The 25,591-nt window shown below is 41.6% G+C and overlaps 1 protein-coding gene across 1 annotated transcript in view; it reads right to left on the minus strand.

Moving 5' to 3' along the window:
* GPM6B (glycoprotein M6B) overlaps window positions 1-24,076 on the minus strand; it is a gene marked incomplete at its 5' end in the record, with an annotated part of 152,084 nt that extends 128,008 nt beyond the window's left edge. The window contains one exon of the mRNA XM_080910986.1: window positions 23,956-24,076. Within this exon, the coding sequence (XP_080767112.1) occupies window positions 23,956-23,959 (4 nt within the window). The remainder of the gene's footprint in view (window positions 1-23,955) is intronic.
* Between the last annotated feature and the right edge of the window lie 1,515 nt (window positions 24,077-25,591).

Below are 25,591 nucleotides of genomic sequence, written 5' to 3' on the forward strand. Positions count from 1 at the left end.
CAGAGCCTTTATGACACCAAGCTAAACCACAACCATCTCAGCACCCATCCCAACCTGCGGCTGGAGAGGAGTGCTATTTGGTGTTATATTTTTTAGTGATGGTAGAGATGTGCTATATTTGGCTGTCCAATCTGGTGCCCTTTAGCCCCATGTGGCCACTGGAGAGTTTAAATGTGTCCAGAGAGCAGCACTTCATTTCATTTTAAGTAGCTCAAATTGGAATGGCTAATGATAGCCATATTGTATAGACAGCAACAGAAGCCAGGCGACGTCTGTCATTTGCACTCTTTAAAATTACCGTTTCAACCAAACTGGAAACAGGCACCATGAAGCTGCATTTGCTAAAAAGCATTGACTCATATTGCTCACATGGTAACTAAGTGCAGGATGAAAACCTGGCACTTCTGCCTTCATTTTGCACCCATCTCTGACACTTTGAGTCATAACTTGTACTTGATTCTGCATAGGCATGCTTCTCAAGGAGAGTCTGTCTGGAGCACGGACTTCACAAAGAACCCTGACAGGGAGGACCTGTTCCCAGGATGGCTGGGACTGCTTAGTGATGCAGATCTCTACCTACCATTCAATTCTCTAAGTCCAAACTTGTGTCACATTCCTGCAAGACACTTTATCTGATCCACTTTCTAATGTGATCGTAGTGAATAGCATCCTCATCTCTACCGTGTACCATTCTTCGTTTCTTTCATTGGGATGTCAGGAGTATGTGGCAGAGCCTAGACTTTTACCCTAAAAATCTCCAGTCACAGATTCACTTCCCAAAGCTGGCTCTGTTTCTGTGACTGTTCACTGGCTTATTTCAAACTCGATTGAAAGAAAAGCCTAAGTAGAGGGTTGGGCAAGCTTGAATTCCATGGTTTTTCCAGGTACTGACCCTGGCAAGATCAGCAGAGAAAGATCAGGTGAGAGTTGAAATATTTGACTTAAAAAAAAATGGAGGGAAGTCAATGAAAACCTCTTGCAAAGATAAACCATTCCTGCTGTCCTTCACTCATTGAAAGGGGGAGTCAGTTTTCAAGGAGCTGGGAAATATGTGTGCTAAAGCAAATGTGATCATTATCTACCAATAGCCAATCACTTGGCTGGCCTAAAATCCTGCCCTAAGTTTTGATGTTGAAGTTAGTAGCCCAAAGCTCACCCCAACCAACATAGAGGTGTTCAGCATTTTCTTTGACCTATTACCCTTTACTTTTAACAACTGAGAAAACCAACACCAAGACAGGGAAGGCTGAATAATGTGATCACAGGTTTAGTTCAAAGTAAATGCAGGAGCAAACCTTCCCTCAAATATTGTCTTCCTGCTTCTAAAATTCCCTTCTGAAAAGTACTACTTAAAATGTGACAATTTTCCTTAGCTTTCCCTATTGCTCTGCCACTGAAAACTATCTACAATTGAACCAACAAAAAGATGTTCCTGTGCTCCTAGCACTGGTGAGGTGGGGAAAAGCTAGTCTGATTGACCTAGTAAGACTGTGTCTCAAAAAATAAATAAAAAAAAGGAAAATTTTGTTCTATTAAAACTAATTACAAGGCTGGTGAGGTGGCTCAGTAGGTAAAGGCAGTTGCTGCCAAGCCTGATAACCTGAGTCCCATGTCCAGTACCCACGAGGTAGGAGAGAACTGAGTCTTTCAAGTTGTCACATGCACCTCCATGTGCAGGCAGTGCCACACAGGAATTCTCTCCTCAAAATAAGTAATGTGGAAACAATTTATGAGTAATTACAGAAGTATCCATATAAAGAAGCATTTTCTGGCTTTTCATTCGGTTGGTACAGTGCTTGCCTAGCATGTAGGATGCCCTGAACTCTGTCCTCAGCACTAAACAAACCAGGAATGATGGTACAGATCTGTAATCCCAGCACTCGGGGAGGAGACAGGACTCTCTCTGCTCTCTCTCACTCACTCTTTCTCTCTGTCTCTCTCTGTGTCTCTGTATCTGTCTCTCTCTGTGTCTCTGTATCTCTCTCTCTCTCTCTCTCTCTCTCTCTCTCTCTCTCTCTCTCTCTCTCTCTCTCTCTCTCTCAGCAGATTTCCTGTGGTTTTGAGCAGCAGCCCCTACCAAACCAAACCAAACCAACCCAAACCAAACCAAACCAGTGGTGCCATTAAATGGCATCACCTACACTATCTCCTCTCAGATGAGGTAAGGGCCATAGATATGGGACCAGAGTCTTTAACTTCAAACATTGGTAGTGATGTTTCCTAGCTATGTGGTCTTAGTTGTCAGTTGTGCGATACAGTAAGAATTAACAATGTCTGATCAACAAAAGCATTTAGAATAGCGCCTACACATAGGAGGGGCTCAGTCTACCTGCCATATATGTGTGTGTGTGTATGTGTCATATATATGATACATATCATATATATGATATATGTACACATAACATATATGTTACATAAATGATGGAAATTTGTCATGAGTACAATGCATACTATTAGCACATACATTATCTACATATAATGGCTAACATAAGCTCCTTTCCTAGATGATGAGGGTGGGAGGCATGGTGAAATAGGTCTTATGTGTATGTGTGTGCATATGTTCATTTCTTAATGGATATACACACATATTCTTTCTGTGAGAATCAAGTTGACTTATCTTTGTCCTGACTTCAATACTCTTGTCAAAGCTCATTCTCCTGCATTCATAACATGTCTACTAATTAAATGCATTGGCCACTTATCCGCTCCTCCCTCTGAGGAACTGTGAAAGGCTCAGCAGGAGCCTTAGTTTCTGGGGACCCACCCTCAGCAGGGAGAAGAGATGTGGGTACAGACAAAGCAGGAAGAGCACTGCAGGCAGTAGGCTCTGAGCCTGCCTTGGGAGGCTACAACTATAATTTTATTTGCTCAGTCACCAAGGGAGCTTGTTTGAGCCACCCAAAAGATGTAAACACAGAAATGTAGACACTGCCAAGGAAAGGTTTCCATAACAGCCAGAGTGGAGCAAAGAGAAGCTTGTAAAGGCAGTGAATCTCTCCTATGCTACCCCCAAGTTTTTGGACTAGAAACCTAAGCAGGGAAGCAAACAAACAAAAGGCAGTTGTCATTGCATATGTCCAAAGCGGGACATACTTATCTCACCAGTAAGAACCCATAGCACCAAAAAGTGATATTCCCTACTTTTCTAAGACGTGAACATCCAGACTCAGATATTTGCAAAACAGTCTTGTACAGAAGGCAGAACAGTCAGTGCCTGTCACATTAGCCTGGGTACTGTCCTGAACTGGGAGCACTGCTGGCCACCTATTCTAGGCTTACTGAGTGGAAAAGGAACCAGGAAAAGGATACGGCACTCTTTACAGCTTGTATTGAGTTGAAAAGAATGTGTAGTTGTTCATAAATGTGTGCATGTTGGGTCAAAGCCCCAGCTTAAAGAAGTATTTAAGGGACCTCTGTGACAACAGAGGGGTGCTACAGACTGCTCAAATGAGGCACTGCGCAGACTTGTGAGACGTCAAAGGCTTCAGTGAGGGCTTACGAACTGAAGACTCCTGTCCCACTCACGTATAATGAATGGCTGTTTACAAATTTTTAAGAAACACTTTAATTAGGTGTTTTCCCTCTGTTAACATGGTAAGGGCATATAAATAATAGTTTTGTTTTGTTTTTTTTTTAATTATTAGACGTGTTTTCAGTGATGGCCATTTAAATCTCTTTAGTGATTTAATAAATTATTTGTTATTTTGCCAAACTGTTTATGGTCAAGTGACATGCCTGTCTTGGTCACTGAACAAGAACAAAATCACATACAGAGGTTTCTTTCTTTTGTCTCCCACTGATCAAGCTGTAGTTTTAAATCAACAAGTACAGTTTGCTATTTTAATTACAAAGTTACAATAGGAATAATAACATCTAGTCTGTCTCTGCGACCCCCAATGATACTTATCACATAAGTGATTAATACATAAAAATAATTAAATGAATTACTGGATTAGATAGTAACATTTGAGATTGGAATTCGTTGAGAATTTGAATAATACCTTAATTGAGAGTCAGTTTTCTCCTACAATGATTTCTGGGAATCAACCTTAGATGGTTAAGTTTGAGTAGCAAGCACTCTTATGGGCTGAGCCTCCTTGCCAACACCTTAATTCATTTTCATATAGCATGACAGTGCCACGAGGCTTGGAAAGATGGAAGCACCAAGTAATGCTAATATTTCATCAGGTCATCTAGAGCTGCTTACATTTATGGCTGAGTCACCTACATGACTTGTGGTTTTGATCACTTTTATCCCCAACCTTTTCCATTTTCGTAATTGCACAAGACTAGCAGTGATAATTTGCTACATTCAGAAAATGCCCTTTTGGAAAGGTTGGGTTCTTCCCAGCTTCGTATTTCATTTCAGTAGATTGTGCACTTGCAAAAAGAGCAGCATGTAGATACAAGAAGTAAAAATGTGACACTTGTTCATACAGTAATAAAAACAGCCAACTACAACATAACAGAGGACAGAACTGAATATACACACATCTAAGTGGCAGAACTACAGGCCAGCGTTAAATAGTACTCTATCATCAAAAAAAAATCCTTTCATAAACACATTTATATTGTTTTACACTTACCGTTACCATAACTTCTCCTCTGGGACCACCAAGATAATTCAAAGGGCAAAGGAAAGCACTTACCCCCAAGGTTGCTAACCTGAGTTCAGTCCTAGGGACTTGCATGGTGGAAAGAGAGAACTGACTCCCAAAAGTTGCCCTCTGATTTCCAAGATGTGTGCCATGGTATACCCAAAGCTCCCATACATAAAAAATAAAATAAAATAAAAACATAAAAATAAATTCTCTGCTTGCAAGTGTCAGTGCCACCAAACTGTCGGAGTCCACTTCAAAGCCAAGGGCTGGCAGTGCAGGTTTATGTGGATAGCCTACACTTAAAATTACCCTTGAGCAATGAATGTGTGCCAGAAAAGCTGAGGGGCTGGCTAGGAAAGAAAACTGTGCCTCAAAGAATGCCTTTGATGGCATCAACACAGGTAGAGACATTACCCCAAATGGCTACTGTGGATATTTGGAGCTTGTGCTTTGGCTGCAGCCTTTCTCTTTAGGTAGTGCTGTAGTTGGTTGGGTGAACCATTAAACAATAGCTAGGAGAACAGAAGCAGAAAAGATGAACTCGAGATGGGTGTGGGAAGTAAGAAGGGCTTTTCCCTGCTCTTCCTTTGTCTGACACAGGCTCTACTTTGATAGCTCAAGCCAGCCTTGAATTCTCTCTGTCAGCCCTGCTGGTATAGAACTAGCAAAGCTCCTGCCTTCGTCTTTTGAATACTAGGATTACAACTGTGCGTCATCATGCCTGGAGAGTTTCTTCGCTGGAGATTATGGAGTTTAATGGTTTTCCCTTGATATTTTTAAGGACAGGTATCAACTTTCAAATATAAGTAAGTTAGAGCTGAGGAGGTGGTACAGGGGAAAGTGCTTGCCTAGTATGTACAAGTCCCTGGATTCCATCACCAGCATACAAAAGGAAAAACATGTCAACAAATATAAGTAAACTATCTGATGAGCAAGGTTCTGATTGCTTTGTTTCATATAAAGATGAACTTTTACAGTTTAATTAGTTAAATCTTAAAAACACACACACATGCACATGTGCAGCCATCACAGCACCCATGTGGAGGTCAGAGGACTACTTGCAGGAGTTGGTTTTCCCCTCCCATTATGTGGGGCCTGGGGTTTGAACTCAGGTTAGCAGGCGCAGTAACAAGCCTTTACCCACTGAGCCATCTCAACAGCTCATGGATCAACTTTCAATTCTAGGAAATCAAGATACAGGCCTCTTTGCTCTTCACCCTCAAAGAGAAATATTATTTTCATTTATAATAATGTTCATGACTGGCTAATAATTGTGTTTAAGTAATTAAAAGACTTTTGAACTGTGAAGATGCACTTCTTTGTGAGCCATTAACTTGACAAGAGGTAGAAATATCATTAGGAATAATTCAACTGCATGGACATAAACAGTTCCTATTTGATAACTATTTAGAATATATAATTGGTTTCAACAAGATATACAGGTAGAAGACTTTCCTGCAAATATTACCTATCATCAACTGTGTATACCAACATCAAAGCGTACAGAAGCATTCATTAACTGTAAGTACAAGAAGAGGCTGACCCAGCTACAGAACTTCCTCTGCTTCCGAGCATCCATCCAGACAGTTACTGCTCACACCTGAGCAGACAGCACACAGAAAGCAGTGTCTGTAGAGTACAGACAGTGGGGTGTAATTTCTTCGTTTCTGCAAAGGAGTTGCAGCAGGGGGTGTGGCCTCCTGTGCCTCTGCAGGATAGTATTTGTGAGAGCAACTCCAGGTCCACAGACAGAGGAACCTACGAGGGTCTTTTGAAAATTGCTCAGAATCAGACTATGACATAATGGGTAAAGTTTGAGAACAAGAATGGTTAATTGGAAGGAACCCTGGGGTCTGAGGTTGAGACTATGACTCCCTGCCCTCTTTTATTAGCATATTTAACACTTAGGCCATATTTGAATGAACTATCTGAAAAAGTCATTCTTGCATATTGAAAAGAAAAAGGTCCAAATAGTCTATAATTCATATGCACCAGCTACTGGAAAAGTCAGGGCAACCTGATACTTCAACCAGACATTAAATTGTTCATTAGAAGCTCTCAATATAAAAAGGTTAAGCCTATTACTTCAAATTAAATGATGAATAAAAAATAATTGGTTTGCTACAGCATTCTACTCTATCTTTCTTGTTGTTGTTACATTAATTATGTGAACGTTAGCTAGAGAAGTTAAATAACACATAAACAAATCACTTACTGTACAAAGGATTTTCTGAAGTCCATTATGATACACTTTTGCATATGCTATTACGATTTGTAGTCCCCCTTACTTTTTTAAAATCCTAAAGCATGCCTTGTTGCTGGGCATGGCGGGACATGCCTGCAAACCCAGGAGTTCAGGCCCAGCCTAGTCTACATAATTGCTACTGGGCCACTCAGGGATTTATAAGCAGACTATCTTAAAAACAGACAAGCCACAGTGCCATGTTCATAGTAAGAGTCCTGGGAGTATCAGGAGAATTGTCCGAGTTGGTTGTCACTGCTACTAGTAATGAGTGACACTTGGGACTAGGTAGGGCTTATCCTGAAAGATTCCCTCTGCAAAAGCAAGGTTACTGTGGCACAAGCTTTTTCTGTTCTCTTTCTGTCATTTTTTTATTTTTAGATAAAGAGTTTTATAGCAGTCTCTAGTGGGTTTGAACGATGGTTGAACTTCTAATCCTTTGCCGCCCAGATTACAGATGTGTTCTACCAAGCCCATGTTTGTGAGGAACTGGGGATCAAACCCAAATTTTCATGCATGCTAGGCAAGAACTGTACAGTCTGAGCTACACTCTCAGTCCCATATTCTTTCTTTCTTTCTTTCTTTCTTTCTTTCTTTCTTTCTTTCTTTCTTTCTTTCTTTCTTCCTTCCTTCCTTCCTTCCTTCCTTTCTTTCTTCTTCTTTTTTTAATATCTTATTTGCTGTGTTAAGGCTGGAGAAACTGCAATTCTATGGCAAAGAAATAAGACAGAAGTGTCTGCACAAATCCCTGATGGTTAAAATAAGATGGTGAAAAATAAAAAAAGAAGCTAATTTTCACATTCAAATTTAGACTTCAGTTTCTCTTATTTACTTATGCCCTTATTTACTGGTGCTATGAAAAGAAGCTAAGGTCTTGTGCATGCTGAACACATGCTTCATCCACAGATCCATACCCCGAGTCTACATTTCCAGTTTATTTGTTTATCCATTGTTTTTACAGCACTGGGGACTGAACCGAGGACCTTTCATATACTAGCGAAGTGTTCTTCCAGTAAGGCGTACCTTTAGCTTAGATTTCAATTTGACTTATTTTGTTATTTATTTTTATTTTGCAGTGTTGAAGATGGAGCCCAAGGCTACCAGCACCCCTGGCAAGTGTTCTCCCAGCGAGGTACAGCTACAACCTTCGACTTGAATTTTAAATTGTAAAATATTCACACTATTTTACATTACGAAGCTACCCAATGGGGACGAAAACACATTACAGAAGAAGGGAACCTTGAGAACAGATTCTTAAGGCTATTACCTTCTAAGGTGGCTGAAATCTAAACATGGCTAGGTGTGAATGCGAAGTACCACGGATGGACTCAGAAAGTGTAAGTTGGTTTCCATCTTTACTACCCTTGCATCAGGGACAGCCCCCTATTTCTAAAAAATCACCTTCCTGCCAGGTGGTGGTGCACATCTTTAATCCCACCACTCGGGAGGCAGAAGCAGGTGGATCTTTGAGTTTGAGGCCAGTCAGGTGTACAAAGTGAGTTCCAGGACCGCCAGGGCAACATAGAGAAACCCTGTTTCAAAAACAAAACAAAACAACAACAACGACAACAACAAAAATCACATTCCCAAGGTTATCTTTTAGGAAAATTACATTTGCGGTTTTGTGTTGCCCTTGAAAGAAAGTAAGTTTGAGGCCTTGCTGAAGAATACAAATATTTCTGTTAAGTGATGGGTAGCAGCCACATAAGTAATCTCATTTGACGGCTGAATAAGCTGCTTTCCGAAATAAATCAAACTGGTGTTCCAGGCCAACTGCTGCCCTCCTCTTCGCAGGGTACACAGTTATGTAAAATGTTCCAGGAGAAGTGTTTCATTACATTTCTTAGGGAAACTAGGTAATCTTGAATCTACCATGAAAAATCTCAGTTTTGTTCCACAAGTAACATTACTGTACTTGGAAGTAACATTTGGACCTTGCTGCGATATAATGGAAAATTCCCACAGTTTCTTTCACTTCTAACTGGAAACTACTGATTCTCTTCCCTCTATCATGTGCTGAGATTGAAGGCATGTGGCACCATTCCTTGCTTTTTGTTTTTTTGATGTGTGTGTATGTGTGTGTGTGTGCGTGCACACGCTGGCCTCATACTCACAGTGATCTTCCTTTCTCTATTTCCCAAGTTAAAAAATTAACCATTACTATTAAAGACACATATAGAGATCAGAAGACAACTTTGTTAATTCTTTCCTTCTACCTTTAAGTGGGTTCTGGGGTACAAACTCAGGTTGCCAGGCTTGGTGGCAAGCACGTTTCTTTACTGAGCCATCTTGCTGGCTCCCAAGTTACTACTACTATTATTTAGCTTATTTTTTTTCACTAACTTTTCTAATTAGTATTATTTCCACAAGGAACATAGAACTCCTGGTCATACTGATAGAGTGAGAATCTAAACCAGCTTTTCTATTAAGAAAGAACTTTGGTGGACAATAGGGAATTCCATGAAACTGTAGCTGCTTGGTTTACAAGTTCTCCAGGAGCTCATGAGTTCTGGAGCCATGTGTTAAATGCTAGATTGTCAGTTCTACACAGTGAGAGAATTCACTATTTTCAATGGATGAATAATCTTCAGGATCAGTGGATGGATAATTTTTTAGGATCTTAAAGACTCTAAAGACAGGGCCTCAAAGTTTAGTCTTTATACAGAATATAAGAAAGAAGGAAGGGTTTAGATTAGATATAGACAATTTTCATTATTGATGGTTATACAGCAAGGAAGACTATGAAGTTTTAACGTGGACTCCATTAAAAATGGTTTCTAAGACTACTCCTTTTCTATGAGAGAGAGAGCTTCAGGAAATGTTTGCTGGAGGGAGTTGGGCTAGGATCTCAGGGAATGGGCGCTGCTGCCCTGTGAGCTCTCAGGATCTCATTGGGCTGTGTTTTGTGTAGCAACCTTGGAACTTGCAGGGAGACAGAGGAGCAACGCGTTCCTAAAGAAACAACTTCAGGAATTGGAGAAGGTGGTTCAAGACTGAACTGATAGAGGCAAGATACCTTGGAGAACAAAAGGCCCTGTGTGGGCTGAGGGAGCTGTGGTGAGGTGCAGAGGAGAGGGTGGGATCTGATTGAGCTTGAGGCCCGGGTAGTAGGCATGTGTGCAAAGGAGCGCGTTCTAATTCCACCCATTCTTCATGGAGTGGTTGTATTCTGTGTGTGTGCAGATGCCTTTCAACAGCATTCTGAAGACCAAGACAAGCATATCTATATGAGTTTGAGGTCAGCCTGGTCTACAAACAGATTCCCTTTTCTCAAAACAGAAACAAAAATGAAACCAAAAACCAAACCAAAGCAAGAAGAACAACAACAAAAATAACTTTCAAAGCTAGGTATGGAAATACTCATATGCCATCCCAACATTTGAGAGGCAAAAGCAGGAAATCAAGAATTCAAGAGCAGACATTGCTATAGAGCCAGCTCCAGACAAGGCTGAGCTACATATAAGATGTCTTAAAAAGAAGAACAAAACAAAGCAAACAAAAAACCAAAACCAACCAACCAACCCAGACCTGAAGCAGTGACAGTATCACACAGGTATCATATATAGCTCTTCCTAACAGGCTAGTAGGTGATAACTCAGAATCTGCTTTCTTATGCTGATAACTTATTCATTTAGTTGACCAAGTTTGTTCCTAGCTGGATTTCCTAAGGTCAGGTCATGGGTGTACGGAAGAGAACCATGACATTCCATGCAATTCAACTTGACCTTATTTGGTTTCCTTTTAAAGAAGCTACAAAAAACGATATAGGACCTTAAACTACTGTCAAGAGGAAGTGCCATCATTATTAGGAAGCATACCAAAGGTCAAATGTGTACAAATAGGAAGACTCGAGTCGTGCAGAATCAGCATGTTGGTCAGGACATTCACTGAAGTTCCACTCAAAAGCCTACCAGGGATGCGGGTGGAACATGGGAAGCTCATTCTAAAAACAGAGACCAAGAATAGCTCAGTAAAGAAGAACTAAGAGAAGAAACATCTGTGAGATTGCCAGGCTTATTTTAAATGGATAGTAATCAAGGCTGTTTATATTAGCGCAGAGATTCACGCATACGCGTGTAATATGTGCATAATATAAAACTAACACAAAAAGGTTGAGTTGCACACTATGGGTGGTTTCTACATAGAAAATATAAAGTAGTTATAGAAATATAAATATAAAATATTTAAATATATAAAATATTAAATATATAAAATATAAATACTCTCAATAGAGAAAAGGGACTTAAATCCCAATCAGACACATAACAAGCTGAGCATGAGGTAGTGGGCTGGAGATAGCTCAACTGTGAAGAGTAATTGCTGTTCTTACAGAGGACCTGGGATTGGTTCCCTGCATTTATATGGTGGCCCTTTCTGTAACTCCAGTTCCAGGAGATGCAACCCCCTCCCTCTTCTGACTTCTGAGTGCACCAGAATCATATGTAGTGTACAGTACATACATACATACATACATACATACATACATACATACATACGTACATATGTACATTCATACATACATTTAGACTTTTGCACAGACACATACAAGTAAATAAATCTTAAAAAAAACAACAACAAACTGGATATAGTTTGGAATCTCAAACTCTTATGCTGAGTAAGGAGGTTCAGGATAAAAAGAAGATTGTGTGATTTTGCTTCCTACCAGCCTACCCCCCAATAACCAAACAAAACCAAAAACAAAACCAACCTAAACTCCAGTGGGCTCTCAGTTCATGAAAGATCTTACCTCATGGAATAAGGTAGAGACTGGTGGAAGTTTCTTATGACTTCTGTGTGCTCACACATGCATCTGCACACTAGTATGCACATGTACACAACACAGATACAAAGGAAAGACCGAAAAAAAGTCAAAATTATATGGTGGCAAAAATCTTTAAAGAACTAGCAAAAGAAAAGAAAAACATTTTCCTGAGCTTAGGGATAAGAATGTTTCTTTTTAAAAAAGCACAAATTATGAAGTAGTAAAAGGAAACATTGATAATTGGGACTCTAACAATTTAAAAACTCAGTATAGTGACAAGTTGGGCAACGTTAAGGATGAATCAGAAAACAGACACTGACCACATCCAAAGATGAGGATTCCAAATGTATATAAGACAGAAAGGACACAAATGGAAGACCAAACTCAAGAGGCCAAGAACCTAGCCCACACTTTCAACCTTCTAGGGAAATTCAACATAAAAACCATAAAATACAATTTTATATCTACCAGATTAAAAAAAAACTAAACAGTATAATTATGCAAAAACTGAAGACATGGAGAAGCTAAAATTCTCACATGCTCCTGGTGAATACGTGGGAGTCATCACTTAGACAGGCACCGTGGTAAGATAACGTGGAATGGCAGTTCTGTGGGACAATAAAGTATCCATTCTGCTGACCACATCTCTATTGTGGTCAAGACGATAAAACGTCTCACTGATGGAAGGCAGCTTAGAGCTATATATGTTCAACTAGCATGTATATGTCCAAATAGTACACAAAGAAGTTATTTGTTAAAGATAATTCTGTATCTATTAGTGTATTTTTAGATGAAAATCTAAAATCATTACTGTCCGTTGAACCCCTTTCCATCATTTTACACGATTTACTGTCAGTTTCTGAAAATTTATGGTTAATTCAGACACATCCTAAGACCCCATCTTATTCAGGAAACCCATTGGAGAAAGGTCCTGGCATTTATTGCAGCCTTATATCCTGAAGCCAGAAAGCATCCATATTGATCATTTCCTGAATGATCTAAGTTAACAGTGACAGCTTCCTCTCCATGTGAAGCTCCCCAGCATGCCCCTTTCCTCTCTGAAGTACACTTCGGGATATATTATTTTCCTAATCTCTTCAGCTTCATCATGTTTTTTCATGCAAAGAGCTCATCGCTCTTCAAGAATTTTTCAAGTTCTCTCTTTTATGACTGCTATGATGTTTTTTTCCTACCTAAAATAGGCAGCACAAACCCATACTTTCTACAGTTTCTACTCAATTTCTATAGACAAAGGCTCTGCATAAATAGTTCTAACCATAATGACTTAGAAGCCTGCCTTTCTTCTGGACAGAAAACATCCCCAGATTTTAAAATAGTATTGTTAATGTTCAGCAAAAGCAGTCAGCATTTATACTGTATGATTCAGTCAACACAAAATGTAAAACTATACTACTAGAAATTGGTGATGATCCTTGGTGGGGATAGCAAAACAGCCCCTTTTGGGTGGCTAGTAATCATAATTATCATAATAATAATAATAATAATAATAATAATAATAATAATAATTTTCCTTATATTCTTCTTCCTCCTTTCTTCTTTCCCTTTCCTTTCTCCTCCCTTTCCCCTTTTCCATATTGAGACATGGTGTCTATCTAGCTGTGGTTGGCCTGGAACTCATGACATAGACCAGGCTGGCCTCCTACTCACAAGAGATTCTCGTCCCTCTACCTCTAAAGAGCTGATATTAAAAGGCCATTGGCTTGGCCTTTTTTCTTTTCACTGATGAGGACAGAACCCTTGGCTTCACGCACACTGAGCAAGCACTCAGTCACCGAGTATGACCAGGCTCATGTTCTGCATTTGTAAAAATGTATCAAACTTGCATGTTTATTATCTGCTTCCTTTTTGTAGCTATCGTATGCTAACAAATGTTAAATGAGTTTGTAATATCCATGCCTCTTATAAAACATCGAACAGTATTTGTGACAAGTCCTCATTACATAATAGGGCTCTAAGGAGTTTTCAGTATCCAGTGTAGTAGCTTTGCAAAATGCTCATGATTCACACACAGTGGAGCCTTAGCCCTTTAATGTTCTGGATTCTGTCTTTCTCATCACAGGAACTTTCAGAACATGCAAGTGAGAAAATGACAAGGGCAATATGAAATTCGGGACTATATCAAATAAAGTTATCCAAAGTGCTTGCACTGCTTTGCTAATTATGACTTTATTCTTTGCTCCCTGTATGAAGAACAGATGTTTGATTCAAGCTCCCATTTGAAAACCCACCACCGAAACAGCCTCTTCAAGAGAGGTTGTAAAAAAACTTCTCCATCTAAAACAGTAACCTGTGGCACATACATCAAAAGCAGGATTTCTAAGCTCCTCCCAACCTTCGCTTCTGATATTTGTAATTTTTAAAACATCTTTTCATCTATGATCATATCTCAAGTCAGATCTCTTAGGTTTATAGTCTTCACTGGGATGGGTTAAGACTGGCAAGTAGGAAAGAAAATCCAGTGGCCACTGGGGAAAGATCTCTGAGCAACAAGAGGGAAGCCAGTCTTGTATCTAACTCTTGAACTTGGGAAACATAATGAAGACACAGACATGTACCTTAAGGACACCCAGTAGGAAGGCAGCCTTAACGCCTTAATCTGGCTAGATTTGATTCTAGCTAAGGAGATGAAGTCTAAATTTGGAACGGCCATCATGGTAATTAAGATTGTGATTAGCTTCTTCATGTCTTCCCACTTACCCCAAACGAGAAAGGATAATGATAACAATTTCACTAAGCAAAGAAAACTTCAGAGATAGAGCCTTTTGAGTGAAAAAACACTCTATACACCTGACAAAGAAACAAAAGTAAAACAGGCATCCTATTCCAATGGGAAGGGGAAGGACAGGTCATTTCAACATTGAGGTGGTTTATAATGCCATTCCACTTTAAGGAAAGCATGAATCTCATGGTTTGCCAAGCTCCCCATTATAGTATTATCCTTCCTAGTGATGCTAGAAAAAGATAAAAACAAAATACGACTTTCTTATTCTAGAGGGCAGGGTTAAAGCAAGCATTCTTGGAAAGAAGGGACCCTTTTAACCAGGCATCCCTTATTTTGTAGATGTGCTCAGCAAAACCTTCAATGAGACCATAACTCTGACTCTATGATACTGTGATGAACAAAGGTTTTCAGTAGTTTGTCCCCCTTTTCTGAGACAAGATTTTATATAACCCAGACTGGCCTCAAATGTTCTATATAGGCAAGAAGGACTTGGAACTTCCAATTTTCCTACGCCTGCCTTCCAAATGCTGAGATTATATGCATGTGCCATCATTAGGAATATTGAACCTAGGACTTCCTGCACATGAGAGATACACTTGACCAATGCAGCTACATCTACATTCCCCTCTTACTCCTAAACAGTTCTCAGTATGGTCTGATACCCAGCAGAGTAAGGAATGCCACAGCATATAGTGAGCTGAGGTCAGGGAGGCTGCTAAGCATTCTGCAATGCACCAGTGAGAATGGGAGGGGCAGAAGTGGGCAATGATAGGTGTATATGATCAAATAACATGTATACATATGAAAATGCCATAATGAAGCCCATTATTATATACACAATTAACATGCTGATTTTTAAAACCCGAAAAGACCAAAAGCAAGGGAAAAGGGACAGGAAGCTTCTAGGTAGCTGAGCCCATAGAATTTCTGTTTAGGTTAGTGTAGCAAGAAAGGGCATGGAAGCTCCTCATGTCTTCTCCAATACCTTACCCTATGCACTTCTCCAGCTGTGTGCTCTATAAAAGCCTTTATGATGAATGATCAGATGTGTTTAAAAAGTAACGATAACCAAAGAAATAGACAAGGATGGTAATCTCCATCGATTCCAAATCATGAAGATGTTACCTTGAAGTTACACATTTTTTCCATCTCAGAAAGCTTACACTTTGTGTTCTTAAAAGGGAGGAAATAATAGATTTATGCTCATTTATGATAAATCAAAATGGGTTGCTCCAATACGGATCTCTGTCAGTCCACCAAATCTTTTTTTGTTCTTAAAAATGTTTGCTTTGTATTACCCTTATTTATTGTGTTTGCATGCACATATACATATTATTCTGAGTGTGCAGAGGTCAGATGAGACTTGAGGTAGTCAGTCTCAAACCTGCATCATGTGGGTCCTGGAAATCAAACTCAGATTGCTAGGCTTGGTGGCAAGCCCCTTCATTTGCTGAGCCATCTCACTGGCCCCCACACCTTATTTGCTATTCTTTGCCACACCTACTTCTTGCTATGCCCAGTTCGTTTCTTCAGGCTCTCAGGGATAAACCTTGCTGAGTCCTCCCTCTCCTGCAAGGGTAGCCCCAATCCTCTCCATCCTTCTCAGGACACCACCAGTGTCCGTGCAACTTGCACTAGAAGCCTCACGGAGAGACAGCGTCTCGGACATTTCAGAATTCTGCCTGTGAGTTTATTTGGAATTTTACAACCAGATACTAAGGATCTGTATTAGTGGAGCTTTTTATAATTTTGTTTTCTTCTTCTAATAGCCTCTTTGTCCAGACTCAGTTGTTATATAAAGAATTTAACATTACAAAACCCCTGAAGTATATAGGATTTCTTTTAATTTTTTTTTTTTTTTTTTTTTTTTGCTATTAAAAAAGTAACTCCCTCTCTCTGTCTCTCTGTTTTGGTCTCTCTGTCTCCCCCCCCCTCTCTGTGTGTGTGTGTGTGTGTGTGTGTGTGTAGGAGCACATGTGATCAGGTTCATGTGTGTATATGTATGTTGAGGCCAGAGGTTATTATTATCAGTGTTATTCCTCAGGTACTGTCTACTGTCTTTAAAAAAAAAAAGACAATCATTTGGCTGGACTGGTTGGCCAGTGAGGCTCAGGTATCCACCTACTTTTACCTTACCAGCCTTGGGCTCATGCCCAGTTCTTTTACATGGGTTCTGAGGAAATGGTTTTGCAGGGCAAACACTTTACTAATTGATCCATTTCTCCATCCTCATTCCTCACTGAAACAGCAGCAGCAACTTTAGTTTGAGATAAACTCTCTCTTAAGTTATCTGGACTGGCCTTAAAATGCCTTTGTAGCCCAACTGGTCCTTCAACTTGCAATCCTCCTGCCTCTGCCACCACTTGCCAAGTAGCCAGGATTATAGGTATGCCTTGCCATGTTCAGCTTTAATGATCATCTTTTTAGTTCCTTGGGGAGACTGCCGTGTACCTTCAGCAGTCACTTACCTGCTTAAAAAATCCTTCCTGATTCTCTACGGGCAAGAGAGGAATACCTGATTTCTTCGCAGGCATGACACTGTACAGTATGGTTTCATCTCTCCTGCTTCCTCCAAATCTGACAATTTTCATTTCCTTAAATATCCAGAGAACTGCCTTCATCATGGCACCTGCTTTTCCTCATCTGTACACAGGTCCTGAAAGTTATGTCTCAGACACCTCCTCAAATATTCATTTTCTCTTCCCTACAGGACCTTGTCCATCAGGTTTTATAAAACTGCTATGTATGTGAGGACAGTTTATGCTTATCCAATTTTTGCTTCAAGACACAGCACAAGTCCCCAGTGCATCTAGGCAGGTGTCCTCCATTCCTTTATAGGTCCTAACTGGAAGAAAGAGGCTTAGGGTTCCTCCAGCACGTGCTCATTGCAAGGTACTGTGGTTCATGCTGATTTAACCTTAATGTTGTTGAGAATGGAAAGCACAATGTTTGGTGCCTTTAAATTCTCAACACAAGGAAAGATTTCAGTGAAACAAAGTATTTCTAGCTTTCCTAAACTTCAAAAATGTGACGAAAAGTTGTTTTTTTTTTTCACCAAAGAGAGAAAAATATAACATCACGAGAGGAAAAGCTAAAGGCAGAAGAAGAAGGAGGAGGAGAAGAAGAAGAACAACAACAGAACAACAGAGGAACATTCAAACTGCTATATAAATGGCTTTTGAGTCTGTGCATGCCTAAAGTGATGGAATTACTTTGAAGGTGATTGCTAGTGCTAAACTTCTGTTACTCTATGAGATGGTGTAATGCACATATTAATTGTATTAAACTATGATGTTATTTGCACTATTTAGTCAACTATGGTTTACCATAGTTTGTAGTGATTTTGCATACCTTAAATTCATATATGTCTATTATAGGCACACCGTAGAAAAATGCATCTTATATCATATATTTCTTACTTTTTTTAACAAATGTTATCTGGAGCTCCTACAATATGTTGCTCATTCAAATGAACACTGAGCAACAACAATGTATAGGAGAATCTCTGCATTTGAAAGAGTTGGTTCTTTGAACAGCAAGGGAAGCATTGTGGGTTGATGTTAAGGTGATATATGATTGGACAGTGGAGAGGTAGGCGGGGAAAAGCTAGGAAAACAGAAGAGGAGAAGAGGAGGAAGAGATTCTGGGAGGAACAAAGATGGAAGCAGATGTGTATGTTTCTCTCAGTGCACTGTTTCTCTAGCTTAATGAGGTTGTTATTATTATTTCTAAGGGTTTCTATGGGTCATTTTATCTCATCTAGAAGGGCAGTTTGTATCTTTGTCCACTTTTGTCCCTTTGTAAGCTTATTGTGTAGAGGATTTGTGGATTGAGAATTTAATATATAAACCTGCTTGATAAGCTACTGTGTTTTGGAGTCATGTTTGTGCCAGGCGGTGGAGGAAAGGAACACGTCGGAGCAGTCATATCCACCGGGGACAGAAGCATCAGGGCAGGTGGAGTCAACTTCCTAGGAAAGGAACCGTAGGGAGAGGGCAACTTGTGGACTGTGTGACAGAATCTGTGCCCTCGGCTCCACATTGGAGCGGCTCCTGTGGAGTGAGACCGTGGGGCCGATAGCAACAGAATCACTTTTTAATATTTACTCCAACAAGGCATATTATTAACAAACATACCAGTGTGTTAGACCATGATGACCATGTACAATCATGTTACAATTGTCCAAAGGATGAATATGGCCCCCAAATATAGTAGAAATGCTCTTACCAGCATGATCCATGCAACATAACCTCTCAATTCATTGCCTTGTATGATGGTCATACTGTTAACTTGAAAAGATCTTGACTCACCTAGGAGGCAAGCCCCCAACCCCAAGGCACTCCTGTGAGGGATTAACTCTTGTAGGTTGGTCTCTGTGTGTGTTTATGAAGGAACAGCTAAATCAAGTTGACTGAGGTGGGAAGACCCACCTTACTCCTGAGTGCATTAGTCCTTAAGAAGGAAAGTGAATATCTGCATTCATCATTCTGCCTCCTGTGCTTGGAATGTGATCAGTAGCCTCAGACTCCTGTTGCATGCGTTCCTTGCCATATGGGTTGTACCTTCAAACTGTAGCCAGATAAATTCTCTCTCCCTCAAGTTGCTTTGGTTAGGGCATTTTACCATAGCAACCTGACAACGTTACTAAGATACCTTGTATCTTCTATTCTTTTTCTAAACCATACTTACAAAACTGGGGTTCTTCTCCAGAGTATAACTATTACTTCTCTTATTCATCTGCGTACTTAAGAAGAGTCCATGGTCTCTGTCCCAAAAGGTATTCATAACAGTTTTATTTGTTATCACAATTATGCAAATGAATTCAATATTGCACAAACTAGTGAAATATGAGCCCTCAAAGGAAGTTTTCTTTCTTTTCAAACCGGGTCCATTGCTTTGCAAAATCTTATCCAAAATGAGTCACTTGGAAAATAGTTGCCAAAATAATTAATGCCAGTAAACTATTAAAGTTTTATAGGGTGGGTGATGTGAAGAGATTCTGCACAGAGCAGTGTTGAGTGCTTTCATGTCTCATTTTACTTTAAAAGTATCTCAAACTGGTCATTAGAAGCCAGTAGATTGGTTACGATTCATGTATGGAAAACTTCAATGAACCTCCAATCCCAACTGGGACTTCTTGGTCAAAGAAAGGCATTGACTAGTCAACAATAACTTAGCAGATTAATGCTTAAAGATAACAAATACATTTAGGACACAGAAATGGTACTTTATAGGATTTGCTACTTTGGCATTTTCAATAAAGCATCCAACTACTGGATCTCGGATGTCACTGTCCTCTAAAAATGCCCTGGGGAGGCCAAGTGGTTTGGCCAACAGCTACTGCTAGAGCAAAAATATAGTAAAGAATCAATTACTTCTTGTTTGTCACAAACAGTCCTTGGTGGGCTTGGTTTGAGGTTTACTCAGAATTTCAGCCTGTTTTGAAAAGAGCTGCTCTGAGGCCCCGGGTGGGCTCCTCACAAATTTAGTCCCAGAGGAGGCCGCCTAGCACATGCTGGGACCATTTCCTGCACAGTTATGCATCAAGACAGCACTCCTTTGTCTCCATTCGCATCTGAATTCCTAAGCAAACTTCCAGAACAAAATGTTGTATGAAGGGGGTCTTCGGGACACTGCTTCCTTTTGAGGCACAGCCTGGGTCTGGGGGTCAGGAAGAGCTCTGTAATGACAAGCGAGCAGACACCAAAGCTGGAAGTGTTAAAAAGGCATCTTTAAGGCTCCCTCCACCAGTTGCCTTGGAGAACAGCCACCATCCTGTAGGTGGTCACATGGAAGATGCCAGCATTTCACCCAACTACAAATGAGGTCTGGCTGCTGCCTTGACAGAACCAAACAGTGTTTAAACAATTAGGGAGCTGTTTGCTCCTGTTTCTCAAGCATAACATTACTCTCTCATCTTTGTCCCTGAAATTACACACTTGTAGATCTGTATGGATTTAAAGAAGTAATCTTATAGATTTCTTTTTCTCCTACTAAACTGAGGTTGAAGAGGCAAGTATAGTGTTACAGTGATCACACAGTCAGTATTGAGGGTAAACTGAAGCATGGACCAGGTCCCTAACTTTCCTGGGATTTTCTTTATTCTCTGGCTTTAGACCACCACAACCAAAAGCAGCAGTGCTGGCATGACTTTTAGAAATGCCACCAAGGCTATGCCCAGGCTGCTTGAGTCGGGGTTCTTTCCTTTCATCAAGATCCCTAGATGATTTGTGACACATCATTATTAAATTAAAAAACATATGCTTGTGTGTATGGCAAGCTCTTACCAGCCAGTTGAGCCATCTCAGTGGCCTAGGATTTTCTTGTAAATTTTCTTTATTATTATGTGTACGTATGTGTGTGCACACATGTGCTTGCCACAGTATGCATGGACAGGTCAGAGGACAGTTTTGGGAGTCAGGTCTATCCTTCTACTTATATTGGCCATTTTCCCCAACAAGCATTTTAAAAACATAATCATCTCACTGGCCCTTTTGATTTTCTCCCCCCCCCGCAGCCCCTCCTTTTTGAGAAAGGGTCTGATATAGCCCAGGCTGGCCTCAAAGTAGGTACATATCCAAAGATGTCTGTGAAACCCAAGTCTTCCAGCCCCCATCTCCTAAGTGGGTATTCTTTGGCCCCAACTATTCAGAAGCAGAGGCAGGGGGATGAATTGAGCCCATAAGTTTGAAAACAGTGTAGGTCACATAGTGAATGCCTATCTTAAACTGAATCACACTCCCTTACTGTAAAGCAAGTTAAATAGTTATTTCCACCCATGTTTCATGACACTGGATTTCTTCACATACACAGCTAATAAAATGTCAGCATTTGTCTCTGGATACATGAGCCATGTTCCACAAAGGTCTTCTGAGAATTTATTGCATTGACTCTGTTTAATTACTATGTCTTCGAGCCTATGAGCAGAAAAAAAGAGAATCAAAATTGTGTTGGCCACAGTGGGTTCCCATCTAATACAATAGAATAAGACTAGGGAGAAGACATGTGCGATGTGGAACCCTTCAGCTGGAGAAAGAATTAGTCTTAGTGCACTTACTTAGGTGGTATATTCTGTACAAACAATATACCAACATCTTCTCATGGTGCCAAATAACCCAGGTTACTGAATAGGCCAATACAGTTCAAACATTAATAGGCTCATTTCATTTACATGAAACACCAGGAAGAGGCAAATCCATAGAGACAGAAAGTAGGTTAGTGGTTGCTAGGGTTGGAGGGAGGAGAGAATGAGAAAAGACTGCTAATGGGCACAGCGTTATTTGGGGTGGGTGGGTAAAGATAGGAGCAATAGCTACACAACTCTGTATCAAAACCCACTGACTTGTATACTTAACATGTATGAATTGTATACAAATGGTAGCTGAAACAGAGCAGAAAAGAAAATCAACTGACTGGGCAAGAAAAACTCATTTTCTTTGCAGATGCATGGAAATCTGGAATTGTATATGCAGCCACAGGGTTTTTTTTTTTTTTTTTAATCTTTTTGTTTTCTTTAATTAAAAAAAATGGCTTTGAGTACAAACCCAAAGGGGCTTTTATTTCTACAAATTTTGTCTGTTTCATCAGTGAAGTAACTGCTGTCAGGGATAGGCAGTGATGTGTGCATTAGAATCAACAGAATGAGCCAATGGGCAGAAGCTCCCCAGCATTAACTCCTTTGAATTAGTGTGTTCATAAGGGTACATTCGATAATTAACCACATCTGGAAAAACAAAGCCAGTTCATGACCCCGGAGTATATTTACTGGGAACATAAAGGAAGTCAGTATGTCTCTTTTCTGGCATGAAGGGAACTTACTTTTCCACGGAAACTACAAAACTAAAACCAAGGCTGCTGCCAGAGCCAATGGAGTACGTACAAATTAACATGAATTGGCAACTGCATTGTAGAACCAGTAAGACACAGAGTACTTCCGTGAGAGCAGGCTTTTGGCTTGGAAATTTGTTTCCACGCCCACTTAAAAACAAAGTCCACCCCCACCCCCATCCCTAGGAAAGATCAGAGCACCCCACTCCCCAACAGCACCATGCTGAAGGTGCTAGTGTGGTGGTTCTGTGCTCAAATTCAACATTGGAATGTCAGTGTCTGGAGTTCAAACACCAGAGATGATTTCATTTCAGCAAAAACTGCTCTCCTTACTCCTGCAGTTCTGTGAAACCGCAGTTATCTTCGACAGCAATAGATGTTAAAGCAGCTACAAGCTGCCCCACAACCCTCATCTGACTTTTGTGTATGAACCTCATTTAAAAGGAAGACTGGGTTGTAGGAACCAGAGTTACGTGCCACTCAGTTCTGCTCTTTCTAGAAGAACCTTATCCTAGCTTTCCTCTAACTTTGTGGGATGTATTTTTTTTCTCTCTATTTTGACCATAGTGAAAATATAAAATTGTTTAAATATAAAATTATTCTAGATTTTCTTAAATGGATGCCCTTACCATCTTCCCCAAAATTTAATCAGAAAAGAAAAAAATCACACCCTGCCCCCACTTAGAGGAGGGACTGTAGTAGCAAGGCTGAGTGGCTTGCTTGTGACACCCAAGTTCCCCTGGCTGTTAACCTTCAGTGGGTAAGTCCACTGCTTTTCACATTAGAAATGTTTCTGGGGGACGGTGGGGGTGGGGTTCTCAGTCCTCGTGGCGCTGTGGTTGGAACTGTCACTAGGGAAGGATAATGAAGCAGAGAGAAACCCTCTTCTCAGACACAGTTCTGAGAGCAGCCGCACAAGGCTCATTTCCAAGGCACTCTTCCTGGGTTTAGGGACATGTTGCTGATGGCAGCATTTCAGGGTGTTAGGGAGTGACAGACAGGATTCTCCCCCACCTCCAGCCAGGTGAAAGATTTTCACTTCCAGGAGCACATAAGTCTTCCACTGTTGACAGTTTCCCCAATTCCCAAAGTGCAACCCACTTTTCACCTACTCCATCTGCTCAGGGGTCCCACTTAAGCAGTTGGAACAGGGGACAAAGAGAGACTCCTGGTGTGTCCCATCCTGTCCCCTCCCACCCCTTCCCACTTCACTGGTTTCAAAGATCTGGGTTCCAAGAAAGGGGCGTTCTTGATAGATCCTGGCTTTAGGGGGTACAGATATGTTTCCTTAGATTTCAGAAGAACTAGAGGACCGCGGGGCCACACAGGACTGGACTTGAGCTTGGGAGGTCGGGTGACAGGGAGATCTTCCCAGGAAATGGCAAGAAGCCACTCTCTACCAACCCTTTGAAATAAAGCAGGGGCCCACAGTCCGGGCTGCGCTGCCGGACCCCGCTTGCTACCCTTCGTCGGGCCCAGCTCTCTAGCTCCCGCGCTCAGCGCGCGCCACGGTGCAGTGTAGGTGCAGCGGGAGTGGGGACGTCCCTGCGGATGGAGCAGGGCGGCGCACCTGGGTGTAGCGGACACCTGCGCGGTGCCCCTCCCACCTCCAACCTAAGGTTCCCTCCAGCAATGGTCTGGACTGGGTCACCTAGGTGGCTCAGGTAGCGCCACCTGAGCTGGGGGTAGGGCGGGGCGCGCCCCTGGGCGAGACGGGGACGCGAGGCCGTGGCCGTGGTGGTGGCCGTGGTGGTGGCGTGGGGCCAGCGCGATCGCTTACCCATGGTTGGAGACTGGCGGGAGGGGTGAGGGCTCCGGGCGATTGGGCTCCCCCGGGGACGCAGGATAGCCGGTGGCACAAGTTTGCAGGTCTGGCGGGCACGTGCGCGGGGCCGGGCTCTGGGCTGGCTGCGCTGGGCTGAGCTGGGCTGGCCGCTTGGCTCTTCGCTCCTGGCCGGGGTGGGAGCGCCGCGCAGCTCCGCCTGCACTGGGGGCCGGCCGTGCCGAGAGGGGCCCTGACGTCAGCGCCGGGGGCTTTGTGCGCCCGGAGCGAGGGCCAGGCTGGGGCAGTGGCCCTGGCTGAGCTGTTGCAAGCCTGTAGCTTTCACTGATACACTGGAGTGAGGGGCATGGAAAATGGAGACGCAAGGGGTGGGAGGGGTTCAGGAAGAGGAGAGAGGTGTTCTAGTATTTGGGGGTGTGTGAATCTACATCCCAGATGAAAACTAGTAAGGTCAATGGGGGGGGGGGTGTTTGAGGTCTTAGCCATCACCCATTGTACAGATAAAGAAACTGAGAAAGGGGTCACTGCTCCAAAGATTGGGCAGATCTGCCTCAACCTACATACACTCCTGAATTCTTTGTACAGTTCACAAGCTGCAGGTGGTGACTTAAGCTATTGGGCTCCAATCCTTGTGTTATTTTAAGAATCACCTATTTTATCAGGGCGTCTGTGGGTGGATTTCCAGGATAATGCTCTCACCCCTCTCTAGGTGCTTCGTCCTGTTGCTATAAGACTTCATACTGACCACCGACCGGAGTTAGCTGTCGGAAACAAGAGAAGAGCCCAGGTGACACCCTCCAGTCTTGGATGGCATCAGATCTGGAGTTGTCCAGTTAGTTAATCGGCTCTCTAGATCCTTGGAAGCCCACCCTGGTAAGCTCTTGGTGACCAGATTTGTGCCAGCCAAAGGAGGCTTCTTGTCTTCCAGGCCTTGCATTTGAGCCTTTAAGAGAATTAATGGTTTAACTGTGTCGGCCGTTTAAATTCTTTCTGCTTCTTTGGAAAGAGAAGACTCTTCCTGTCAACAGAAGTATTAGGAAAGCCATTAAGACCCTGGCATTTCCTGAGGCAGACGTTCACTGGGAATATTTTATGTTGTGTTCCTTTATGGTTTTGGAAATACAGTGTGATACTTGAACAGAGGGTTACATAAACAGTAACACTAGATAGTGCATTTAAGGGACATTTAAGCCACAAGAGAGAGGCTTTGGGATTGAGAAAGGGAGGAGGAGGCAAACATTTCATCTATTGAAATTTATTGGATTAGGAAAGATTGTATCAAGGCCGAGCTCTAGGAAGCCTAATAATATTTTACATAAAAGGACAGAGATTTGTGCTAGGCGGATCACTGGCTCATTTTCACAGTCCCACGGGAACAGTCATTCCTACCCAATCTTCATGCGGTTAATAAAGCACCAGGGATCTCACAGGTTTCAGTTTTCCAGGTTACCAGAGAGTAATCCCTTTGAATGAGTCCTGAGTGCATCCTTATGGAGAAATGCAAGCACAGGTGCCTACCCCAGGCTGCCTGGGAAGAACACAGAGTCCAAGGTGGTCTGGGTGAAGATGAGAGGAATCTATGTCACGTCCTGGTTTGAGGAAGAGCCCTTTGGTTAGTTCTTACATCAGGAAA

The sequence above is a fragment of the Micromys minutus genome (assembly GCF_963924665.1).
Source record: "Micromys minutus genome assembly, chromosome: X".
Taxonomy (NCBI): domain Eukaryota; kingdom Metazoa; phylum Chordata; class Mammalia; order Rodentia; family Muridae; genus Micromys; species Micromys minutus.